Below are 26,423 nucleotides of genomic sequence, written 5' to 3'. Positions count from 1 at the left end.
CGCCTTTTTTACTCACCTTCTGTAGACTACCTGTCGAAAGTCTGTGGAGGGTGCGCTCTCGGACCCGAGGACACTTATCAATATCCCTTAACGGAGACCATGCTGCAGAAGGCTGGTCACGCTTTCGACGTAATCATGGCATTTTAACTTCTTGCAGCCTTTTCAAGTGTTCTCATTGCACACTTTAGTGCAGGATGAGGGCGTGGGTTAGGGAGGATGTCTCTGAATGTTTGGTTAGGAGATTTCTGCTGCTAAGCTGCTTTGAGCAGTCACTCACAGGAATCATTTGTGAAGTGTTGATTCTTTATAGTTTCCCAAATGGTCTTGGAGGTAGAATGTGAGAGACTCCTTTGCAGCACTGGTACCCGCTTTGATAACCCCCAAAATAGAATGGGGTATTTACCAGTCTTGAGAGTTGTCATTACAGTGGAGACAGACACAGCTTAGGTGTCTTTTCTATTTAATGAAAACAGACTTAAGGCAAGCTAATCTTTGTTATAGGTCTGCTATAAGTTGAGTTTCCTAATATTAGGCATCCTAAAGTGTTTTTCATAGCAAACACACCCAGCTTGGTGCTTACTCTGTGCCTTTTTCTTCTCTTTTACAATGATATATAACCTTTTGAGTTATGTTTCTATTTAGCAGTTTCAACTGAATAGGATATGCTTTTGACTTAAAGTGGTACCTCCTGAAATGTTGGACGATGTCCTTTATAAAACTAACTTAATAAGTAAGGCTTCTGAAGTAAAGATCTGGCTTCATGTCTAATTGAGATTCAAATTTGTCAAGATAGCTGCCCAGAATATAGTTTTTAAAATTATATTAAGAAAGATTGTAGTTTAATTTTTTAACTTGTTTTATAATACTTGATTTTTGTGAATATGATGATTTCGTTTTTTTCTCTAGGACACCATTTTAAGGCCCACAAGGCTGTTTTGGCTGCTTGCAGCAAGTTCTTCTATAAATTCTTTCAGGAGTTTACTCAGGAACCTTTGGTGGAGATAGAAGGTAAATGCTTGTTTTAAATACATTATTTAGCAAACATTATAATTTGATGAAGTTTTTTAGACAGTAATTTAGTAAAATACCATGGGAAACAGGTACGAATGGTTCCTGTTAGGTGACTGGATAAATTGTTCTTTTGACACCTGAGAATTCTTACTTTTAGTAACGTGCTTGGTAAAAGGATCTTCCAGGAAAAACTTAGGTTAAATGGTATTTGTTGGTCTCTTAAATGAGTCTTTTTCATTGTTAAACCAGTGGTCACTATCTTTTGAAAATGTATTAAAAGTGAATTTCCATCTTATTTAGTGGCCTTATGTTTTAGACTAATCAAGATGTTGCAGGCCTCTGTATTAGCGTGATATGCACAGTGTGAAATGGGCTGCTATAATATGGAAAAGGCTAGGAAAGATGAAGTGACATTTAAAAGAAGTTCAAGTGGATGTAGAAGGTCTAGAATGGAAGGGGTCATCCACTACATAATGTCCTAAAATAGAAATTGTTATACTGGTTTTTTTTTTTAATGATAGATCACCAAGTGCTAGGTATTATGCTGTGTTGTTTATGTGCATTTTCTGAGTTTCACAGCTATCCTTTGAAGTAAGTTGTTTTATTTCCAATTTACATATAAGGGAACAGGCTCTAAAAGGTTACTTACCTAAGGTTTCCTACTTAGCAAGGGATTCAGTTTATGCTGTTCCCATGCTTTTGTTTTCTGCTATTATAATACCTAGCTCTCTACCCCCAATCCAAAATTGTAGGAAATAAATCAGCTTTCTTACATAAATATGGGGTTCTTGAGTTTTGGTTTTATATCTCTTTCACTATGTATATATTCTGTTATGAACGGGTTGCCTAGAAACAGTATTCCCTTGGAAAAATTTGGTGCCTAGGGAAGTAAAGAAGAGTTAAAAGATCCTCTTGCTTTGATAATGCCAGCTTATCTAGCATTCTAACTGGTATCCATAGATAGATTATCCTTTGATATCTGTGAGGGAGAGAGCATAGGCATAACAGAAATCCTCAAAACATACTAAAGTGAGGATCCTATATGGTATTTGTTTCTATTACAAAGCAAAGTTGCATCCAGTTATTCACCTGAGGTACGAGACCCCAGGCAGGTTACTTTACCTCAGTTGCATATTTGCTGCTTCATCTGAGAAGTGTGATTGTTAGTAGGCTTGTACTAATGATTAATTGAATTAACATGTGCAGAGTGCCTGGCGTAGTGTTTGGTGCATTGCCAAAGTTTACTAAATTGGGGCTGTTTATCAAATTTAATACCTGTTAATACTGTGCCAGATCCAGGAAATGAGAAATTGATTAATAAGACAGCCCTTAAGAGAATTTCCAAATTTAATCATGGGTAGGCAACAGGTATAAGAGTGCAAAAAAAAAAAAAAAATGTTGCAGGGAATTTTATTGCAGAATGGTGTAAGAAGGGAAGAAGAAAGATGAGTGATTTAGTAGCTTAGAGAGAGGAAGAATTTCACAGAGGAGGCAACTTCTGGGCAGAATCCTAAGTCAAAAAGTAAGTGGTTAGGGCTAGAATAGGTATTGCTGATGCAGTGTGGAATACTGACCTACCTGAAGAAGTAGGGTCTTTTCTTCTCAAGAGTAATCACTTTGGAATGATTTCTTATATTTCTGGTGTGCTATGTCCATTATAGGTACTTCTCTGATGCTTCAGACGGTAAAGAGTCTGCCTGCAGTGCGGGAGACCTGGGTTTGATCTTTGGGTCAGGATCCATTATAGTATAGGGCACACAATCTTCAGTATTTAAACTATAGAAAGTAAGAAGGAAACATATAAAAACATTCTTTGTTTTTATTTGTCAGATCCAGGTTTGAAGAATCAATTTGGCTCAGTGTCTTCTTAAGCCTTTAACTTTGAAATTGCTTTACTACTATCTGGCTAGGTCACCTGGCTGTAGAGAAAGCCCTGGGCATGCACTTAGAAAACCTGGGTTGTAGTCTTAGTTTTACTGTTTGTTAGTTGTGTAACACTGAACATCTTCCTTTTTTTCTCTTTTAATTTGCAAAATATGTCAAGTAAATTTGGATGGTGTCATGGGCATTTTGAATATTACATTTTAACACTCGGCGATGGCTTAGAATCTCTGGAAAATGCTTTGGTTTTTGTTAGTGTTACTGATTTGATTGTGGTTTATTTTGTTTTGGCAGTCAACCTGATTAGGTTCAAACTGCCTTGTGTGGGCTGTGGATCCAATTCCAATTTAGTTCTTAACACCTTTGTTCTGTTCAGGCCCCAGGTGTGCCGACCTGGGTGGTAGTCCACACACAGTCTAATTCTCAGAGCCTTTGCTGTGCTACCTCCCATTATTGTAGCTAGGCAGTATGCTCAAGACTGCATACACAGGCTTAAAGGACCTTTCACCAGCTCCCCCTCCTGATTTTCTCTGTACTTTAGCTCCCCAGAGCTCTCTTTCCTGGTCCTCTGGCTGGAAAACTGGGAATTTAGCCTCTCTGTGGTCTCCTACATTTTCTGTGATAGGATCCATTTCCTGGGTAAAATGGTGAGAGAGGAAAATAACAAGAATTCTCTCCGTCTCTTCAGATGATTGTCTCTTTCCTAGTTCTCAGCCAGAGGAACTTTGTCATAGAGTTTAGGTGCCTGCTTGGTGGCAGCTAGCCACAGTTATGCAGCATTCTAACTGGGGAAGAGCTGAGAGAGGAATAAAAACCAGTTATTTTCCCCACCCCTACACACACTCCATCTCCTTTCCTGGTTCTGTAGTCTGTCTGCACCTACTACCCAGTTATGGGAGTTTTACTGTCCTCACTCTGTGCTATAGAGGAGGAAAAATATAAAACAGGAAACTCACTGCTCTTCTTTGAGTTCTTTTTCTCTCCCCAGGCTCTGTGCTTCTATTTTTCCTTCAAAGTCCTTTTATATTTGCGTTAGATGTTCTGTCCAGGGTCTTTAGTTGTATCAATGGACAAGATAGGATGGAGTATACTTTCTTCATCGTAGCTAAAACTGGAACTCCTATCTGTAAAATAGTGATAGTTCTCATATTTAGCAGCACATTAGAAACACCAGAGGAGCTTTTGCAAGTACTAATAGCCAGGGTTTTTCTCCAGATCAGTTCACTCTTTGAGGGGTGAAGTCCAAGCATCTGTCTTTCAAAGTTCTCTAGGTCCTTGTCATTCAGGGTGTGGTCTGAGGATGCATGGCATCGCCTGGGAGCTTATGAGAGCTGTAAACTCTCAGGCTCTACCCTAGTCCTACTGAATCAGAACAGAATCCTCAGATGACTCCTTTGAACAGCAAAGTTAGGGCAGTGTTGCCCTAGGGTAAGTCCAGTATGCAGCCAGTGTCGAGAACCACTGCCTTTGGGTTTTGTAAAAGCAAGCATATATAAAGGGGATTTAAATTGTAATATGTTCTATGAGTATGAACTGTCATAGATGCAAGCTGGGCCAGCTCTCTCTCTCTGCTTTTTCTGTCTTTGGTGAAGTGAGTTATCTTTGATTAGCACTACAGGTTCACCTTTGACTTAAAATTGTTTTTTCAACTGAGAAGCATCCCAGCTAAGCTTTGTGACTTAGATTCATACCATATTACATCTTCAACAGACATTGATTTCCTTGTTTGGAACACAACAGCCGTCTCCTAAACCGAGCTTCCAATTTTCCAAATCCATTCTTTACTTCCCCTGAAACCACAGATCCATAAGCACCTAGTTTCTCTCAAACAGCAACTCTGTCCAAAATTTTAGCTCCTAATATCAAGAATGAAACGCCCAAGGACATGTTCATTCATCCTATTTGAGTGGGAGTTTTCCACTAGTTGGGGAATGCCCTCCACCCCTCAATCCTTTGCCTCTTTGTGAATGGGAAAAATGACCCAGGTTAAGGAAGCTGAAACTCCAGTACTTTGGCCACCTCATGCGAAGAGTTGACTCATTGGAAAAGACTCTGATCCTGGGAGGGATTGGGGGCAGGAGGAGAAGGGGACGACAGAGGATGAGATAGCTGGATGCTATCACTGACTCGATGGACGTGAGTCTGAGTGAACTCCGGGAGTTTGTGATGGACAGGGAGGCCTGGCATGCTGCGATTCATGGGGTTGAAAAGAGTTGGACACGACTGATCGACTGAACTTATCTGAACTGAAGGTGTTTGTATTAACATTTTTCTTAGATACCGTGCTTAAAAAATTGTCTTGTCCTGCACTTATATTATGAAAAGAGTAAGGAATTGAAAAAAGTGGGCTGAAATTTGAAAGTTAGCCTACTAGTCCTGATAGAGTATAAAATATTTTTGCAGGGCTGTGCATTACCTACCAACCTTTCACTTACCTGGGCAGGTGTTACAAAAGTGTTGCAAGTTTGGTTCCTGTTAAGTAATTAGTCAGGTCTGTGGTTTATTCCTAGGACCAGTGTTGGACTGGCCACGTAAGAAGCACCTTGGTGCTTATAAAAAACAGTTCACTACCCCAATTGTGATTCTGGAGATGAGGAACCCATGCTTAAGTCACAGGTGACTCTGATTAACCAAGATTGGGAGCTAAAGCCACAAATCCTTGAAGGTCAAATGTTTCTTGAAATTACTAACTTAGAATTTCCTAAGGTAATCCACTATGTGTATTCCGCAATACTCCCAGTGGGGCCTGGGGCAATATCCTGTAACCAAATAATAATAATCCAGTGTATTATTAATAAGCAACATAGCTTATTAAAATTTACTGTAAGTTGGATAAAGATTATAAATGGCCTCATGTTCAGATCAAATTTTGCTGCCACATTTATTGGAAACTTTTGGTTTTAAGAGATGTGGGGGACTTTGTAAGTATGAGTAAGAGATTGCAGTCCCATAGTGAGTGAGACCATGGATATTCAGACTCTTCCAAGCAGGAATATTCCTTAGCATCATCCTGTTCAAAAATCTTTATCATGGACTTCGGAGCCAGACCATCTGGGTTTGATTCTAGTTTTATCACTTAATAGCTATGTGACTTTGGCAAGTTACTTAGCTTTTCTGTGCCTCAATTTCTTTAAAATGGGGATTATAATAGTACTTCATAGGGTTGTTATGCAGATTAAGTTGATAATTTGTAAAGTATTTAGAGGCCTGCCTGATATGTATATATAGTATATATATATGTATATAGTGTGTGTGTTTAATTAAAAACCAAAATTCCATTCCACTTCAGGAAAAATAATACACATTGTTTTTAGGAAAAATTTTTGATTCACTTTTAAATATTTGATCAAAACATCTTAAAAAAAAAAAAGGAAGCAAAATCTAGTTGTCTGTTCCTCAGGCTGCTGTTGAAGAACATGGTCAAAAGACAACCAGGAGAGAGGGACTTCCTGGGTGGTCTAGTCCCTAACATTCTGTGCTCCCAGTGCAGGAAGCCCAGGTTCAACCTCTGGTTTGGGAACTAGATCCCACATACTGCAATTAAGAGCTTGCGTTCATAATGAAGATTGAAGATCCTGTGTGCCACAATTAAATATTTAAAAAGAAAAAAAGACTAGGAGACCCAAATAAAATTAACCTTCAGTGAATCCAGTTTATTTTTAGTTGCTTATTTGGTAGCATGTAACTTGGTGAAGTTACATTGTATTCTGTAGTGCTTTTCAGTACTCCTATTGTTGTGGGCAATTTGAAGATGAGTTTTCTGAGACTCAGAAGTTCTGACCTCCCACATTGCACAAGTCATGAAGAGCCTAGACTAAAACTTGAAAGTTCTGACTTCCTGAGTGGTATTTTTCCTTACACAGATAGAGGATGGTGGATATTCTACCAGCTTTCTTACTGTTGTCTGGAAGGCTACATTCAGGTGTATAAACTGCATTGAAAGAACATAAAAATATTTTTATATTTTTTTGGCTGTGCCAAGTGGCTTTTGGGATCGTAGTTCCTAGACCAGGGATCTAACAACACATGCCCTTGACGGTGAAATCTGGGGAGTCTTAACCATTGGACTGCCGGAGGACATTCTTGTTTTGTAATTGTGCATATTGTGTGTAGTTTGGTCTTAGGCATTTCTTAGCATAAAAAAAGCCTGTAAAAAGTTTTCTCTTTGTTCCTGTCAGTAGCTTTTCATATCTCGCATTAGCAGACTGAAACAATACTACATAGCATTGAAGAGCTCGGGGAAGTATAGTATCATTTTGGGCCAAAATCTAAACATAGAACTTGTAAAGAAAGCTTGGAATTATGGAAGCTTAATTCTAAAAATGGCTTTGGCCTTTATTTATACCAAATTTGTGTGCTTTCATTTTAGGAATCTTTGTGTTAGATACTGTGAGGTGAGTTTAGACAGAAATTCTCCTCAAGTAACTTGTAGTCAAGAGTTGTCTATGAATTTTAACTATCAGACTAGGTTCGGAGTTGAGCCTGAGGGAAGTATTAAAGAAGGTTCATTAAAGACATGGCATTAAAATTGGGCCCTCAAGGGTCATAGAATTTGTCCAGAAATAAAGTGGTTAAGCATTCAGGAAAGGAGGGTGTTAAAGGCAAAGAAGTGCTTAGAAAGTGAAGGGTTTGTTTGAGAATCAATATATAATGTCGGTTTGATACATTTTAAAATTTGGAAGGGAAAAATAGTGGTCAGTAGAAAAGTAATGTAAAGGACCTTGAAATAAAGGCAGAATGGTACTGAACTTTATTTGCTAAGCTGTGGAAAGCTATTGATGATTTTGGAGCTGAATTGACACAGAGCTCGCTGGCAAGAGGGGAACTTCTGATGTAATAGTTAGCCCATTTGTGTATTTAAGTGATAGATTTTACTGTTCTGTAAGAGCCTTTGGAAATCTTTGGGAAAGATCTTAAAGTAGTTTGCTAGTTAGTGTTGAATTTGGCTATAATATTATGCTGTAAATGAGAATTCTACCCAGAAGTTGTCTTCTAAAATGACAAATGCTAATCAGTTTTCAAACACTGAGCTTCTTTTTATTCCCATTACTAAATGCTATAAGATTTGAATCAATGTGAATACATGTTAATGCACATCCTTTTTACAGGTGTTAGTAAAATGGCCTTTCGTCATTTGATTGAGTTCACATATACAGCAAAGTTAATGATACAAGGAGAAGAAGAAGCCAATGATGTATGGAAAGCAGCAGAATTTCTACAGATGCTAGAAGCTATCAAAGCCCTTGAAGTCAGGTAATTATTTTCTTAATGAGGCGCAAATAGTTACTTTCAGTCATGTTCACCCTGACTCTTAGTCAAGAATTTATTGTGTGTGTCATGTCATAAAGAACTGACAGTTTGAAATCAGGAATATATTTAAGGATCTGTAAAGTTCTTGGAGAAGGAAATGCAACCCACTCCAGTATTCTTGCCTGAGGAATACTATGAACAGAGAAGCCTGGCAGGCTACAGTCCATAGGGTTGCAAAGAGTCTTATATAACTAAAGCGATTTAGCACACTTAAAGTTTTACTGGTTACTGATTGTTCTTTCCCTCACACTTGATTGCTTGTCCTCACAGTAAAAACTGTCCTAATATTAACAAAGGCAGCATCTTTTATTTCTAATTAAATAAGGCATGCTCACGCTCAGTCGTGTTTGACTCTTGTGACCCCATGGACTATAGCCCACCAGGCTTCTTTGTCCATGGAATTTTTCAGGCAAGAATATGGAGTAGGTTGCCATTTCCTCCACCAAGGGATCTTCCTGACCCAGGAATTGAACTCATGTCTCTTGCATCTCCTGCATTGGCAGGCAGATTCTTTACCATTGCACCACCTGGGAAGCCCCAATAAAATAGGGAGGGCTAGGCAATTTTTAAGGAGTTCTCTGGGTTCCTGTACACTGTTCTGTGGAGTCAAGTTGTTAATTATTTGTACCAAGACTTATTCTAAAAAATGCTTGGCTTACAAAGATTAACATGGTATTGTTTAAAAATAAGTGAGAAAGTTGGTGAAGATACAAGAAATAGGCCAGGTGACGTGTTAATCAGTGAAGTTAGAAATATGGTGGCAAAAATACATGCCATTTGAGTCTGTACTTGCCAGATAGGCTAAATGTAGCTCTGAGTTCTGAAGCACCTCGTATGAAAGAGGCCTTCCTTGGTGGCCCAGCTGGTAAAGAATCTGCCTGCAATGTGGGAGACCTGGGTTCAATCCCTGAGTTGGGAAGATTCCCTTGGAGAAGGGAATGGCTACTCACTTCCAGTATTCTGGCCTGAAGAATTCCATGGACTTGATAGTCCATGGGGTCACAAAGAGTTGGACATGACTGAATCTCGTTACATTATTTATGGTTATAGGATGAGAACAAATCAATTGCTTAGGAGCCATTCTTGGTATTAAAACACACAATTTCTCATAGGAAATTATTAGGAAGACATTAAGTGGTATTATGAATAAATACTTCAACATCTTACATAATGAATAGTGGCACTGTAATGAGTAAGAACAAGAGCTCTGGAGACAGGCTGCCTCGAAAATGTGCCAGCTCTGCCAGATTGTGTCCTTAATGAGATTACTCCACCTCCTGTCAGCTGCGCAGTTTCCTCATCTGTCAAATGGGGATAATAATAAAGGACCTTTCTACATAGGATTATTTGTGAGGGCTGAATGAATGAATGTAAAGTGCTTAGCCTGGAGTCTGGCATGTAGTACTCTAAATGTGAATTACTATTGGTGGTAGCTCCTGGCTCTGTTTCGTAGGACCCTCGATATAGGTCATTGGTAAAATATGAAGGTGAAATTTGGTAAAAATCAGTTTCACATGGTACAGAATGATTTAGTCTGACTCCCTGATGTGGTTCAGTTAGATGTAATTTAGAATTTAGAAATAATTGAACTGTAATTATCCAAAAATACTTTTTTTCCTAATAAGCTTTTAATTAGTTTGGTGACAGAGTTCAAGATTAGACTTTTCTGATAGGAGCTTGGTGTGTATATATTCTCTGGTGACTAGCATCTGGCACAGTAAACATTTATGAATGATTAAAACCAGGCCAGCATTCTTCTGCAGAGAGAGCTGAGATCTGGATGGCAAAAATAAAGGTGTGTTGTGGATATGTACCTGATTAGATCATACTGTGTTAAAGTGGAGGTAGATTTGGCAGCATCAGATTTCTGGTTAAATCCTGTTTGAGAACTCTCTGAAAACATGTTCTGTGTGTTGTTTGAGAACTCTCTGAAAACATGTTCTGTGTGGTCCCTTTGCTGCTTGGGGTAGTGAGTAGCATCTCACTATAGGGGAAGTCCTGAGTAGCAGAACATTGGAACATATTCTCTGACAATGGACAAGGTTGGATTTGGGAGGCATTTAACTTAGTTTATGTGTCTAGTCAAAGGATAAGAATAGCTGGGTACAGCCATTTAGAAACTTTTAGAAGATTTATTATAAGACTGAGGTCCTTACAGTAATTACAGCCATCAGCGCTTGCCAAGATAAATATGTTGGCATGTTGAATTGTTGATGAACCAGTTACACATGCAGTATAGTCTGAAGAGTTCTTCAGGAAGATAGCAGTATTACATATTGGCTGTTTTTTGTTATGTGTATGTCAATGTTATACAATTTAGGAATAAAAATTGCATAATTTAGTTGTGTTTAAGTCAACTGGTGAAGGCAACTCTGTTGAGAAGCTTATTGTATAACTATTGCTTATTGTATATCTTATTGCAGATAGAGAAGGTGAATAAATGCTCTTCTAGCATTTGCAGTATGCATGTATTTTTGAAATACAGTGGTAAACTTTTTGAATGGCACTGGAAAAGAATCTCAGACCTTATTTTGCTGAAATTGCATCATTATTTTTATTTAAAATTGTATGAGAAGGTTCCTGTTACTTGTTAGGAAACAGCAGTTGCCTTATAGATGTTTTCTTTCTCAGCCATTTGAAATATAATTCACATAATACGGTTCACTCATTTTAATGTAAAGTTTGAAATTTGTTAATTGTACACCACCACAAACATTCCCATCTCCCTATGTTTTCTTATGACTTTGCAGTCAGCCCTGATCCCCAGCCCCAGGCAACCAATGATCTTGATTTTTATCACTGTGGCTTTATCTTATTTAGAATGTCATATAAATGGCTTCCTATATTGTGTAGTCGTTCATGCTTGACTTTTTTCACTTAGCCTCATGCTTTAGAGATTTGTCCATGTTGTTGTGGGTTCCTTTTTATTGCTGACTGTTCCTCCATTGTATGAATATACCATCTGGGCTTTCCTGATAGCTCACATGGTAAAGAATCTTCCTGCAGTGCAGGAGACCTGGGTTTGATCCCTAGGTTGGGAAGATTCCCCCGGAGAAGGGAATGGCAACCTCCAATCAGTATTCTTGCCTGGAGAATTCCATGGACATAGGAGCCTGGCCAGCTACAGTCCATGGGGTTGCAAAGAGTCAGACATGACTAAGCGACTAACATACACCATCTGTTGATAGACATTTAGGTTTTATTTTCATTTTTTGGCTGTTACAAATGAAATGGCTATGAATATTTGTAGGTCTTTGTATATATGGTTTCATTTCTCTTAAGTAAATACCTAGAAGTGGAATAGCTGGGTTGTATGGTGGATGTGTTGAGTTTTTTTTTTTTTTAAGAAACTACCAAACAGTTTTCCAAAGTGATGAGCCATTTTACATTCCAGCTTGTAGTGTATAAGAGTTCCAACTGCTCCACAGCCTTCCTAATACTTGATATGATCAGACTTTTATTTTAGCCAAGTTGGTAAGTATATAGTGGTTTTAATTTGCATTTCCCTAATGACTAATGATGTTGAGCATTTTTTCATGTGCTCTTTTGCCATCTGTTTATCTTCTTTGGGATATCTTTTGCCCATTTTTAAAGTTGGGATATTGTCAAGAACTGTAACAGGTGTGAGATTTTACCCTATTTGCAAGCTAATAAGTTGGCATGCCACAGTTTTATGGATGCTGGCAGAAGACATGAAACTCATGAGTCAGAAAGGACTTTATTTCTTTCACAGCATACAGAACAGCCTGAAGTTCATGTTCATATCAATTTTTCTTGCCTCCATACCCCGAGTCCCATGCGGAATAATGCAGTTACCTTGGTGTGTACTGTGCTCTCGGTGGTTTACATCACACTTGAGAAACTCTGGGCTTTAGGAAACCAGATCTTTTATAACGAGTTGCAAGCAAACCTGCCCAGGTTTTTCCCCAGAGGGGCCATTATCTTTATTATTCTGGACAATAAATAATTGTCCTCTATTCTGGAGGTAGAAAGGTTCTATTTTGTAAGGTAATTTGCTATATAGACAACTCGGAAGACAGAACAAGACTGGCCGTATGTTTGTGTATAAGATATGCAGAAATCTGAGGGATCCATGGAGAATTTTCTTCCACAGTATGGTTTTTCTGCACTCAGCTTCTGGTGAATTTTCTCATGAGTACGCTACTCCATAACCACTTGGATTAATCTGACCAATAGGGGACTTGGACCAAATCCATTCAGTTTTTCTCACATTGGATTTAATTAAGACAGCTGTTTCAGCAGAACTCCAAGTAGCAGGATATGGCCACCCTGCAGTGCTAAGCTTAACTGTGCACCCACTCCTCTAAGGTCCTGCACTAAGCCAACTGAGTAAATCCCTAGAAAGCCAGGTAGCTTTCTCCTTTAGTTTCTGTATTGGCTTTTCCACTTAGCTGTAAGCATTAATCAGAGTATAACAAGATGTTTTAGCAATTGCACAGTCTCATTATTGGTCCACAGGGAGGACATTTAGGGCAAGTGTAGCCTCCGTAATAACCTTGGCTAGTGATTTGAGGCCAAAATGAATACCTTCCAGAGCCCAAGTGGTATCATTGATCACATTGTGTTGAGTCAGGCACAAATTTTGTACCACCTTTTTATTTGAGTAGCCTCATTTTGGAGAGATACATGGTCATCTGAGAACTAAATTGAAACGCCAGTGGTGTTTCCCTAAACATTGGATGGTATCTTCTTCCCACTGAGAGTTGCAAGGCATTTATAGGGAGGGAAGGAAGTTAGTACCTGACTTCATACAAGAAATACAGTCCTTGGAACACATAGGTGCTTTTGGAATAAAGTGTTGTTTATAATTTGTTTGTGCCCCCAAAGTGGGATGACCTTCTTCAGTTGGCTCACAGGTTGATGTTGTCACCAGCATGGCCTCTCCTTTTCCCAGCTCAGCTTCAATGATGGTGTCTAGGCTTTGTTTTTGGAGAGAATGTCTAAGGGCAGCCAGTTTAATCCGTTCTGTTTATCATGAGCACCTGGATGCCTCATGAACTGAGCCTCAGCTTTGGTAATGGTAGTGGGCAAACATCTGGGGTTTTTGCATGAGACATACAAATCTTGGCCATCCCCTGCTCTTTGCAAAATCCTTCCTGGTAAAGTTGAGGTGGTGATTGAGTTGTCAGAGTCCTTGGCGTGAGACGACAGATTGAGGAGTTGCAAGTTGCAGCACTTGAGGAGACCTGAACGAGAGCCTTTTCCTACCTGAGGAAGACTCAGAGCAGTCCTGAAGGACAGAGATCTCTAATGTCCCTTCCTCCCCTGTACCTCCTGGAGTCTACGAGGTTTTCTCTCCAGGTTCCAGGGTGGTGTGGTTTTCCTTCTACCCCCACAAAACCAGTGTGTGCCATTCTAGTAGCTGTAACTTAACCCCATTTCCAGTTCTCTCCTTCTCTTACCCAGACCTGTCATCCGGAATGGTCAGGGGCAAGGACATTTTATAAAACTTAAGATACCTATTATGTCTTCCACTTTGGGTCATGAGGACCAATCTAAGAACACTTGACAAGCAGTATATTCAACCAAGTAGTCATTATGCTTAGGATCTAAGATGATGTCCATTCCATAAGAGAATCCAGATAGCTGAACTGGAACTAAGTTTAAATCTGCTAGGCCCACTTTTGACCAGGCTGACCCCAGGTTGCCATTAGGCAGAAGGAAGAATATCATGTCTAAGAATGGTAACAGCAGACCCTGAATTTCCACTGAGGTTTATATAACTTCCCACTCCATTTGCCTTGATCATTTACCCAGGAGGCAGCCAAAAACAGATGGTTCTGGGGATAGTGGGATTTGATGACTAAACTGCCTTACTGGATTTTTGGACGAGGCAGAAGTGAGGGAAGTAGAGTCAGAAAGTTTTTTGAGTCATTGTTTGAGAAAGTTGCTGCAGTTCTCTACAACACCAGTATCTGGATGGTAGAAAGCTTGAAGGGTTTAACAATACCTTGACTAACAGCCGATTGAGTAGCATTTGGTGCATCAGTATCAGACTGCACATGGTGCAGCAAGCTAAACACATGACACAACTTAGTTTCAAATGCCCTATGGTGTGGCCAGAACCAGCTGCTCAGACCTGAACAGCAACAGCATACCTTGAAAAAGTGTCAATAGTTGAGAGGCATATAGCCCTGAGATGGGTCAAAAGGTCTAGTGTAGTCAGTCTGCCAGGAACAGTTGGAGACAATGCCCTGTATGATTTAGCCTCATTCACCGTAAGACAGGCCAACTTTTGGCCAGTGTCACAAGCCTGACGTGCTGTAGTGACGTCTCCATCAGAAGCATGGGTCCTTGACTTTCCGCTCAGTCTCTGATGGTGGATGTGTCACCATGTGCATAATAATGTGGGACCTAGGCGACGGTGATGGGAGTCGGGGCAGTGTAGGTAGATAAGCAACTTGATTCCAGTTGGTGTCATTAGAGAACAGGCCTTTACCATGAGTATCTAAACTACTTACTCAGATGCTTGGATCAACAGCTGTTTGTCTCCATAGTTTTGACCCTTAAGATGGGTGTCTTTAATCTGCCAAGATTTCCAGGTCTCCCAGGCAGCTTGGCCATTTGCAATAATCCAGGAGTCAGTAAAAATATCTCAAGGTTCATTGTGGAGAGTGTCGTCCAGAGTGACGAATACAGCCTTGAGTTCTGCCTTCTGAGCAGAGCAACCGTGTCCACTTTTGGTTTTGCAGAGTTGGTGCTGAGACTGAGCATCTGGCAGCCCACTGAATACCATCAGCCTTCAGCTTAGCTAGGCCACCAGTGAATGAGAAACCCCATTGATCTAGTGGCTTTCTTTGGGCAGCAGGGGTGCTACCACTTTTTCATGTAAAGCCAAGAGTTCAACTGCTTTCTTGAATGTAACTATTTCTTTGTGACCAGTGAGACTTGTTGGGCAACTTTTACCTTGATAGTCATTAAGTTTTAGTTAACACTCCCAAATGGCAATATCAGGTTGGAGAGCCTCAAAGCTTCCATGGATCAGGCATCACTTTTAACAAGAATCAAATAGCACCTAACCCTTTCTTGTCAGAGTGAATACACCTCATAGCCATGTCAAGGAATTGGCAAGTCCAAAATCCAATGACTGTCTTTAGGGAGACAGCCTGCCATTAGCTGAAGCTGTAATCTGCAAAAAGTGTCAGTCTCAGAGCTCAGAGAGGTCATTAGACTAGGGGGTCCCTGAAGGTAGGGAATGTGCCACAGTTAGATGGAAACTTCCAGTGCAGCCTATTGGTTGGAGGCCCACTTAAAAGGTGCTGCTTTGCAGATTGACTGATGTACAGAAAAAAGTACTGATAGAGTGCCCAGGTGAGGCACATGGTTTCCTTAGTACCTAAAAATCCAGTGAGATACTGGGCCTCATGTTTGGGGGGAAGAGGGAGGAGGTGGAGAAGCTGTTGTTGTTGTTGTTGTTGTTTTTAACTGCTGGAGGGAATTGAATGTTGTGATCTGCCTATCTAGTCCCAAGAAATTTTACTTGGTGAGCAGTCCTCTGAATTTTCTTGGGCTTTATCAGCAGTCTCTGGACTTCCCTGGTGGCTCAGATGGTAAAGAGTCTGCCTGCAATGCAGGAGACCCAGGTTTAATCCCTGGGTCGGGAAGATCCTCTGGAGAAGGAAGTGGCAACCCACTCCAGTATTCTTGAATGGAGAATCCTATGGACAGAGGAGCCTGGTGGTCTGCAGTCCTTGGGGTCACAAAGAGTTGGACACAACTGAGCGAGTTTCACTTAATCACTTATTAGCAGTCTCTGCTGGTAGAAGTGTCATGACACTATAGTCAGGGCTTTTCAGACTGAGACTTCGGGCTTGCCAGTCAATAGGATATCAGCAATATATACATCAAGAGATAGAGACACTCATGCTAAATCCTGACCCAGCTGCTGGTGGCTAATGTTAGGGGAGTTTCTTCCATTATCTCTTCTCTACATGTGGCTCTTCTCGATTGAGATGGTCCATCTCTGGTACTTATGGGAAAGTAGTAAATGCCCATGCCATACCAATCCCTGCTGTGCATTCAGATGTCAAAGCAATGACAGTATATATTGTGTTGGCCACAATGTTTATTCGAGCTTTTCTGTAACATCAGCCCCACCCAAAGGACAGCCTCCCTTTCCTTCTGTGACCTTGCCCAAACCCCAACATTTGAATGCAAGCACCTCCTCTCTCTGAGGATGAGAGATGGGATGGTGAGTTGGACATCTGTGGAATATAACAGAGCTGTGGCAATTTGTGTCTTTACCATCCTTGAGTTTTCCTCAGCATGCTTGGATGTGTATAGTGTCTTCACTGTTTGCCCTTGAGAGCAAGGAAACTTTGGCTTCAACCGTAATTCTCTTTCTCCAAGCAGGTTAAGTCAAGTTAGGGGCAAAGGGAAAAGGTAGAAGGGGAAGTGCTGTGGAGAGAGAAAGTGACTGTGCCAGTGAGCAAGGTACAGTTTAGTTTCCAGCAGCACCTGAGCTGTGAGTGGCTCAGCCAGACAAACCTCCAGTGTTTTCACACCCCTCAAAGCCCTGTGTCAGGCAGAAAGGTCTTTGCAGACACCATCAGTGTCTGTTTGGGGGTTCTCTTGATTCAACAGCCCCATCCACATTGCTTTCCACTTGGGGCCAGGTGGTTTATGCCTCTGAACTGACTCAGACTTGACTTCTGCAGTGACGGCTTTTTCAAGAGTATACCTTTCCTTATTCATAGGTGTTTTCATTTCCTGGGGCTGCCATAACAAAGTACCACACACTGCGTGTCTTAACACAGTTCTGGAGGCTAGAAGTCCTAAGTCAAGCTGTTGGTAGGGCCACATTCCCTCGGAAGCTTCTAGAGGAGAATCCTTCCTTCCGTGACTTGACTTTCTCCTTTCTCGTAGGCTGGTAGCCCCAGGTTTTCCTTGGTTTGTGACAGCATAACTCCAGTTTCTGCCTCCATCTTCACATTGCCATCTTCCCTCAGTGTTTTCATATGACCTTCTCTTCTTTGGTTCCAATGTCCTTCTTTTTAGGAGGACATAGTGTAGGGCCTGCTCTGATGACCTCAACTTGATTACATCTGCGAAGACATTCTAAATAAGGTCACGTTCATAGTTATTGGGTCAGGACTTCATCATATCTTTTGAGGGTGCACAGTTCAACTCAGAGCAGTAGACAAGTAAGTAGAGAACCATTTATTGCCCAGTTGACCATACAATTTGGTAAACATGTTTGATACCAGCTCCAGTAGACTTCCTCAGATTCCATTTGCTCTGTGAGGTCTCATCCTTCCTGTTCCAGAAAGTCTTGTCTTTTTCAGCATCCTGTTCTTGGTTGCCAATATCTGGCAAGATCTGGGAGGGATCAGAGATGTTACCCTACTTGCAAGCCAGCAAATTATCCTGCCACGATTTCACGGATGCTGATAGAAGATAACAGGACTCGTAGGTCAGAAAAAAGGACTTTATTACTCTATTTGTGCCACTTTTCCCTTCCTCAAGTCCCAGAGGTGACATAAAGTGGCCTGCATGTCGTTGGTTTTCATCACAGGTGAAAAAGCCCCAGCTTGGGAAACCAAAGTCTTTTAGAATGGGCTGCAGATAAACCTGCCTGACCTTTGTCCCATAGCAGGGACATTATTATATGGACAGTAAGTAAAGCTGTCTTCTCCAGAGGAGCCACTCTGTATTCCCAGGCTGTTGGCCTTTCTGCAAACACCTTTGAAAAATAGTCCAGAACCAAAGCTGTCTTCACAAGATATGCAGAAACACGAGGGACTCATGGGGAATTATCTCCCAACAGTTGTCTGAAGAGATTGAGTTTATTGAATTATAAGAATTCTTTTTATATTCTCGATATAAAACCTTTGAAAAATATGTTTACAAATATTTTTCTTCCGGTTTGTGGCTTGCCTTCCTGTTAACTATGTATTTCAAAGGACAAAGTTTTTAATTTTAATGAAAACCGTCTTTCCAATTTTTACTCAGAGTTTTTGCTTTCTGCATTTTATTTAAGAAATCTTTCAATGTTGCAAAGATTTTTATCCAGTTTTCTTCTAGAAGTGTATAGTTCTTACATTTACGTCTATGATCCATTTTTAATTTTTTTGTGTATGTTAAGTGAGTAAGGGACAAGGTTTATTCTTCCTATATAGACAGCAGTTGTTCCAACACTACTGTCGTATGTTTTCTCCATTAAATTATCTTGGAACCTTTTCTCAAAAATCAATTGACTATACATGTGTAGTCTATTTCTGGACTTTATTTTGCTCCATTAATCTCCATGTCTGTCCTTTTGCCAGTCAGATTGTCTAAGTTTTGTAGCTTTATAATAAGTCTTGATATCAGCTAGTATAAGTCTTGCAATCTTGTTTTCTGCCTTTCCATACAAGTTTTATTATCAGCTTATCAATTTCTTCCAAAAAGCCCAGTTGGATTGATTGGTCTTAGAGAATTTTTAAACCGCTGTGTTATGTATTTCAGAAACAAAGAAAACTCAGCTCCACTAGAGGAAAATACCACAGGGAAAAGTGAAGCAAAAAAAAGAAAGATTGCAGAAACTTCAAATGTTATCACTGAGTCGTTGCCATCTGCAGAATCTGAACCTGTTGAAATTGAGGTGGAAATTGCTGAAGGCACAATCGAAGTGGAAGATGAAGGCATCGAAACTTTGGAGGAAGTGGCTTCTGCCAAGCAGTCCATAAAGTACATTCAGGGCACAGGTTCCTCTGATGATTCCGCTCTGGCATTGTTGGCAGATATTACCAGCAAGTACCGCCAAGGCGATAGAAAAGGACAGATTAAAGATGAAGACGGCTGTGCATCTGACCCCACAAGCAAACAGGTAGAAGGTATTGAAATTGTGGAACTTCAGCTGTCACATGTGAAGGACTTGTTCCATTGTGAGAAATGTAACCGTTCATTTAAATTGTTTTACCATTTTAAGGAACACATGAAATCACACTCCACTGAGAGTTTCAAGTGTGAAATATGCAATAAAAGGTATCTTCGGGAGAGCGCGTGGAAACAGCACCTCAGTTGTTACCACCTTGAAGAAGGTGGAGTCAGTAAGAAGCAGAGAACTGGGAAAAAAATACACATATGTCAGTACTGTGAGAAGCAGTTTGACCACTTTGGACATTTTAAAGAGCATCTTCGAAAACATACAGGTAAGGAACAAATATTTTATATTAGAAGTTTATTTTTTTCCACACTCATTTCAAGCTGAGTGTCTAAATTCTTTTTTATTAGCGTTATAGAAACCATTTCGTGTGTTTCCTAATGTGTAGGCTGAGCACAGTGTTTTTATAATACTAGTTTATTGATATTGATGCTATCAAAGCAAAATCAGTATTAACTTTGAAGTTAACTGTCATTCTTACACCTTGCCAATTTTTGTATTTTTAAAAGATATACATAAACACTGTGATTATTATATTATTAATTATGAAATTTTAATTGTATGAAACTTCACTGTTAACTGTTTTTACTTTATCTGCCTTATGTTAACACATTACATAGATGAATACATTTACAAACAATCCCAAATACGTTTATACCTTTGCAAACATTTGCTTATCTGTTTTGACCTGGCGGATAGGTAGGCAGTATTTGCCCATCTCCCTCATCTCTCCAAGGCAAACATGTCAGGACTGGTGGACAGCCAAGGAGATGAAAAGAGTAAGGTTTCTGTACTTTAGGTCATGGAGAATTAGAGTACCTGCCTTCAAGGAGTTCAAAGTTTTGTGAAGAAAGGCAGGCAGGCACAGTCAGCTAAGTGCTGATAGAGGTAAGCACAGAGTTTTATAGGAATGCCTGCTTATGCTGTTATGGTGGAAGACAAGGATGGCTTCCTAGAGGGTTTATCCTGTGATGATTCTCAAAGGAAAAGGAGTTAGCCAGGAGACGAGCCCTCCAGGCAAAAGAAGCTAAGTGTACAGACATGAGGAGAGAAAAGTCACTCATATGGAGTACTTGTTAGCAGGTTATTATGGCTGGAGAATTGGGTCCAATTAGAGGAATGCCAGGAGATGCAGCTGAAGAGTTTGGGGGCTGACTGTATGATATGCACTTTGGCATCATGGATCATCTGCCAGTGGTTCAAGGACAGGAGAGAGAGAGTGATGGGAGATGAGGCTAAGATCATGTAGTTACCTTAGATAAATGCTCTAAATGAGTTAGATTTTATCTTGGAAGACTGGGTCACTTTTAAGAAATTTAACCCAGGGAGATTTCTGATTAAATTTATGCTTTAGAGACAGAACTGGCAGGATTGGAGTGGGTGGAGCCTACGGGGTCTAGTTAGGAAGTTGTTTGAGTAATCTAAACAAGGATGAGGGGTTGAATAAAGGCAGTAATATGGTAAAGGCTTGAAGGCGTAACATGAAGTAGGCAGAGTCAACAGGGTTTAGTGATTGGTGAAATGTGGAGGTAAAAGAGGGGCTTCCTTGGTGGCTCAGACAGTAAAGAATCTGCCTGCCAATGCAGGAGACTGGGTTCAATCCCTGGGTCGGGAAGATCCCCTGGAGAAGGGAATGGCAATCCGCTCCAGTATTCTTGCCTGGAGAATCCCTTGGACAGATTGGAACCTGGTGGGCTGCAGTTCATGGGATCACAAAGAGTTGGACATGACTGAGCAAGTAAGGGATAAAAGAGAAGGTGACTCCCAGCTTTCTGATTTGGGTGGCTTAGTGATCAAAAGTTTATTAAGTTAGAAAAATAAAGAAGGGTAAAATTTGGGGATGAGGGGAGAGAGCAAGATATACTGACAGCTGTACCTGTGGGACACCCAGTGTGAAAGACAACCTAAAGATGACCTGTAACCATGTTTTCAGATGATTGTTGCCTAGCTTTCCAAGGAGGTAGTATGGAATTGTAGGAAAAAATGTGGGTTTGGAAACCAGAGTCAGATTCAGGCTCCAGGTTTTTTTTTGTTTGTTTTGGCCTGACTGTGCAGCTTGTGGGATCTTAGTTCCCTGACCAGGGATTGAATCTCAGGTCCCACAATGAGAGCGTGGAGTCCTAAGCACTGGACTGCCAGGGAATTCCCAGGCTCCATTTCTGACATTTGTCAGCCTGATGAACTTGACTGGTCTCTTTATCGTTGGATCTCTCTCCTTATCTGTGTAAATAAGAATAATGACACCTACTTTACAGGGTTGTGACAAATAAGAGGAATTGATAAAAGCACTTTGAAGATTGTACTTTTTACACATCTAAAGTATAATTAATCTGTTACTGTTTCTAGACTAAGAAAAAGACAAACAGGAGCACACAGTACGGTGTTACACCATTTAATTTATTTTCAAATTTTTTTAATATGTGAAACATTCGTGAAGGTACTTTTTTTTTTCACTGTGACTGCATGGGATTTCAGTTACAGGCATGCCCTAATTTACTTCATCACTCATGATGATACAATTTTAGGTTGTTGCTAGTCTTTTGCCATTTATTACAAACGGTGCTGCAGTAAATATACCTGTACGTAATTTTTGTGTACATGTTTAAGTAAGTTAATTTTTGACAGAGTTGCCAAGTCAGAGGATATGTGCATTTTAAATCTTGGCAAATATTATCAAATTGCCCTTTAAAGAAGTTAACAACAATTTTTATTTGTAGGCTTCATTTTATAGTGAAAAATTATACACTATTAAAACCATTCTAGTTAGCAATATTCCACCATTTGTGGAGTTGTAAAAGAGTTTCTGTACCAACAGTAATTCTAGGTGATTAGGTCTTTTCTCTCATTAATTTTTTTCATCTTATGAAAATTATATAAAAAATAAGCTATAGTTGTTTTTTCAGGGAAAAAACACAGCTCAGAGTTATTCCTTGACTGTGTCGGGTCCACGTGAGTATGAGGGTCACGTCTGGGACCTGATCACTGAGGCTCCACCTCTGAAATCTTGGTCCTTGTTCTCTCCAGGCATCATCCTTTCTCGACTTCTCTCCTGCTTTCCTTCCTTTGGCTGTGGGCTCTACCTCATTTAACCTCATTTAGCCTCTTGTCCTTCTGTAGCCCTTAAACCTCATTTATCGCCCCATTTCTGACTTCATCTTATCCTCCTTGTATACTTCCTGAGTCACTTTTTCTTGTACTCTAAGCACATTTCTTGGCTTTTGAACCCTACATCCTGGAATTATTGTAGTCATTTACTTCTGCTCCCTGCCGAGCACTTCTTGCAAAAATTCTCATCAGACCTTAAGTTAAGCCTTTTGGTATCTGCTTTATATCTTTCCTTTCCTAATTGCCATTCTAGACCTTCAGTGCAGTACTTGAGCCCCTGTCCACACCCCAATTTAGCTGTGGAGAAACCTGTGTGGTTCCTTCATTGTCTCCTTCTCTTATGACAGAGAAAGATATTTTCCTGTTTTTGAAGGCTAATTCTGAAGCCCACATCTCAGTGTCTCCTCCAAAGCCACGTTTCACCTGTCATTCCTACTACTCTCTCCTGCTCCACTGGTTCCTTCTCCCTTAGCAAATAAGTAATGATTCTTTTCTGGCTGAAAGAACCTCTTACTGACCTGTCCCCATTGAGCCACTTCTCCTCTTTACTTCCAAGCCTTCTTGAAAGAGTTTCTGTACTGACTGTTTTCATTGACTTGCCTCACTCACTCTCCCTTACCCCCACTGTAGTGTGGCTCCAGATTGCCCCATACCACTCAGTGTTCCTGCTAGCGTACCCCAATCCCCTGTTGTCACCCTACCTGTTATTTCTATTCGCTTCAGCACGCTTTACTACCTCATCTTCCTGAAATTTCTTCCTTAATTTTCCTTAGTGTTCTTCTGTCTACCAGGTGTTGCCACTTTGCTCTGAGTACCTCAAACTTACCAGACTCAAAACTGAATTTATAATCTTCCCCAGCATACCCTACTCCACACCTCCTTAAACATCTCTGTTCTTTATTCTGGTTGGTGTTCTAAACCAGCGATCTGGGAGTCAGTATGATACCTCGCGTCTTACTCCTCACCCGCCATACTGTTTTATACCTCTGTGCCGCCTCCTGGAATAAACTTTCTTTCCTGAACTTCTCTTTGTCCATTTTAGGCAGAATTCATCACTCCTCTGTGCTGCTACAGTCCATTGCTCATTGCCCTCTTCTCTGTACCAGGCTTTCTATGATAATATTGCATTTGTTTATGTCCATGTATTTCCACCTTCCTGAGATACCCTGGCCTATGATATGAAACTTTTAAAAATAAAGACAATTTATCTTCATTACCTAGCACATGGCTTGGCAATACAATAAGTGCTCAAAATTGCTGTGGAATGGAGAGGGCTGCATGTCCCTGAAAAGGAATTTGACTTTGATTTTTATCTAAGGGAAAATAGACAGTTTAAGAAATGCAAAGGCATGGAACAACATTCAGATCCAAATTTTTATTTCTTTGCCAGAGCACAGTTATAAGAATCATTAAAAACTTGTATTTCCACCTCTTAGAATAGTCTTTTAGATGTGGTGGAAACATCCAAGTTGTAAGTTCTGCTCCTCCATTCAAGACAAGTTCTGTCAGAATTACCAAAAAAGAAAAAGACGTTTTGCATTTTCTGTTTTTCTTGATTTGTCAATATTTTTTTTGTATTCTAACAGGTGAAAAACCTTTTGAATGTCCAAATTGTCATGAACGATTTGCTAGAAATAGTACCCTCAAATGTCACTTGACTGCATGCCAGACTGGAGTGGGAGCAAAAAAGGGGAGAAAGAAGCTTTATGAATGTCAGGTACGTGTGGATGTGGTGTACTCCATTCTGAGCAAAGAAGTCTGTGTTTGAAATTGTTAGAAGTGACAAGTAACAAGCCTAGACCAAAAGTATGGCGCTGACAGTTCAGAAAGAGATTAAAGAACATAATTGTCTTGCTTTTATAAGGGAAACTGTTGTTTTTACCCAATCCTAGATGATACCAATGTTATTAACATTACGTCCTAAGTAACAAGTAGTGTCAAACTATGGTTATTCTTAACCATAGGGCAGTCATTGGGATTCTGGAGTGGGGTGAAAGAGGCAGACCAGCTGTAATGGGCTGTTCTTCCTTGGTTAGTGTTTTTATTCCAAATGGTGAGATTGTTCTTAATGTTGATATTATATAAGAAAGTATAATAGTGTTACTTTTATATTCCTAGAATTTATGACATTTAAACAATGAAGGAAATATTAAAATGTGTCCCAAAAAGGATTTAAGTTTTTAGCTACAACAGCTAAAAGGTCAAATAAACAAAAGATTTATGAAATCCCTTAGATTATATTACAGATGTTATATTTATAACATATTCAGAAAAATCTGCAACTTTTTTCCTTACACAGATTAAATGCATCCTGTATTTCTTTCAGTTTGAATGTAAGTGTTAACACTTAACTATTTGGTTGTTTCAGGTCTGTAATAGTGTGTTTAACAGCTGGGACCAGTTCAAAGATCACCTGGTGATACACACTGGAGATAAACCCAACCATTGTACTCTCTGTGACTTGTGGTTTATGCAAGGAAATGAATTAAGGAGGCATCTCAGTGATACTCATAATATTTCAGAGCGCCTAGTAACTGAAGAAGTTCTTTCAGTAGAAACACGTGTGCAAACTGAACCTGTGACGTCAATGACTATTATAGAACAAGTTGGGAAGGTACATGTGTTACCACTGCTCCAGGTTCAGGTGGATTCAGCACAAGTGACTGTGGAACAGGTCCATCCAGATCTGCTCCAAGACAGCCAAGTGCACGAGTCACACATGAGTGAGCTTCCAGAGCAGGTCCAGGTAAGTTATCTAGAAGTGGGGCGAATTCAGACTGAAGAAGGTACTGAAGTCCATGTAGAGGAGCTGCATGTTGAACGGGTAAATCAGATGCCAGTGGAAGTACAAACTGAGCTCCTAGAAGCAGACTTGGATCAAGTGACCCCTGAAATCATGAATCAAGAGGAGAGCGAGCCTACCCAAGCAGATGCTGCCGAGGCTGCTATAGAAGAACACGAAGATGCTGAGGATTTAGAGACCAAATCAACAGTGGATTCCCAAGCTGAAAAGGCAGGAAATGAGAACAGAACACCTATGCCAGTTTTAGAATGAAATAACAAATGCATATATTTTTAAATTTATGTGTTGGGTTTTTGAACTGATGATGGGCAGTGTGACTGTCCTTATGCTAACAGACATGTGGACCAAAGTTAAACTCTTTTCCTGTTGTGCTGAACTGTTTCTATGGAAACAGACTGATTTCCCCCCACTTTGCCACAGAGGAGGGATCTTTCCCATAAGTGAATGGGAAGCTTTGAGAAGTATATTTCTGGAAAACTTAAATGGATTATATTCTTATTATATAGTTGGGTACGAATGTATATTTTCATTGTGGTAAGAGTTCTTACTCTCTTTCCCTGGTCATGTCCTTCCTCAAGTTTTTTTTTCCCCCGCCATGTTGTAAAATCAAACGTAAAATCATTAGAATACAAGTTGATGTATTCTGATGCATGTTAGAAAATTTGAATATATAGGAAACAAGACTGCATGAAGAAAAGTGCATTGTTACTGTGCAGTTAAATTTTGGCTTCTGGCTTCCTTTAGTTCGAACAACATTCTTGTCTGCCCTGATTGATGGTCATAGACATCAGCTCTGCAACAGAAACAGAGTGGTGGTGGCAACTTGCTAGAATGTTTAAAAACACACACACCCATGTGCCTTTTCAAAACCAACTGAACTTCTATAAAGCATCTCTCGTTCTTTTAAAATTTGTGTTGTAGGCAGTGTAGGTGATGCTGTAGTACTTTATATATTTTTTCTTATAATGACAGCTACCAATTCTTTTTCACTTAAGTTGAGAAATTTCATTTAATGGCAGCTGAAGGGCCATTTTCAATTGGGAAAATTCATTTATATCTGTGGTAAACTTTATTTTGATGAAAAGTTGCACTAGTATTTTACCACCAGATGAAAACAAGATGAGCATCATTTAAAAATTAATGTATTTAAAGTACAGAGAAAAACATGTATATAATATATCAGGCTTTGTTTTGAATGAATCTTTTCCCCCAGTCCTTAATGTAAAGATCTTGTGCTATAACTTTTAAAGCCATACAAATAAGAGTGCTAAACTGTGGACTTTAAAGTAGGTGTGTAAATATTTTTAATCAGTATTAATTGGAAAATAAAATATAACAACAACAGAAAATAAACCAATATGCTATTTTCTTTACCTGTTAAATATTGGGAGATATTTACATTTTTAAAGTAAACTTTAAAATTATGTG

General features: G+C 39.8%; 1 protein-coding gene and 1 long non-coding RNA gene across 10 annotated transcripts in view; one reads left to right on the top strand and one right to left on the bottom strand.

The window, feature by feature from the left end:
* Positions 1 to 455, bottom strand: part of LOC129633317 (uncharacterized) — an 8,412-nt gene extending 7,957 nt beyond the window's left edge. Inside the window, exon 1 of the long non-coding RNA XR_008705017.1 lies at positions 17 to 455. This is a non-coding gene — a long non-coding RNA (uncharacterized LOC129633317). The remainder of the gene's footprint in view (positions 1 to 16) is intronic.
* The window catches only part of ZNF131 (zinc finger protein 131), a 27,895-nt gene extending 1,472 nt beyond the window's left edge, over positions 1 to 26,423 (top strand). For 5 of the 9 annotated variants that reach the window (XM_055555242.1, XM_055555241.1, XM_055555239.1 and 2 more), the window contains exons 3-7: positions 907 to 1,008; positions 8,001 to 8,145; positions 18,670 to 19,355; positions 23,779 to 23,909; positions 24,561 to 26,423. In XM_055555242.1, coding sequence (XP_055411217.1) covers positions 907 to 1,008; positions 8,001 to 8,145; positions 18,670 to 19,355; positions 23,779 to 23,909; positions 24,561 to 25,247 — 1,751 coding nt within the window. In that variant the 3' untranslated portion in view covers positions 25,248 to 26,423. Of the gene's footprint in view, positions 1 to 906; positions 1,009 to 8,000; positions 8,146 to 17,507; positions 17,636 to 18,669; positions 19,356 to 23,778; positions 23,910 to 24,560 lie in introns of those variants that run through there. The other 4 variants (XM_055555243.1, XM_055555245.1, XM_055555244.1 and 1 more) reach the window with 4 other exon arrangements.

This window comes from Bubalus kerabau, chromosome 18 (genome assembly GCF_029407905.1).
Source record: "Bubalus kerabau isolate K-KA32 ecotype Philippines breed swamp buffalo chromosome 18, PCC_UOA_SB_1v2, whole genome shotgun sequence".
Classification (NCBI taxonomy): domain Eukaryota; kingdom Metazoa; phylum Chordata; class Mammalia; order Artiodactyla; family Bovidae; genus Bubalus; species Bubalus kerabau.
The sequence above is the reverse complement of the archived record's forward strand: the minus strand, read 5'-3'. Positions and strand labels throughout refer to the sequence as shown.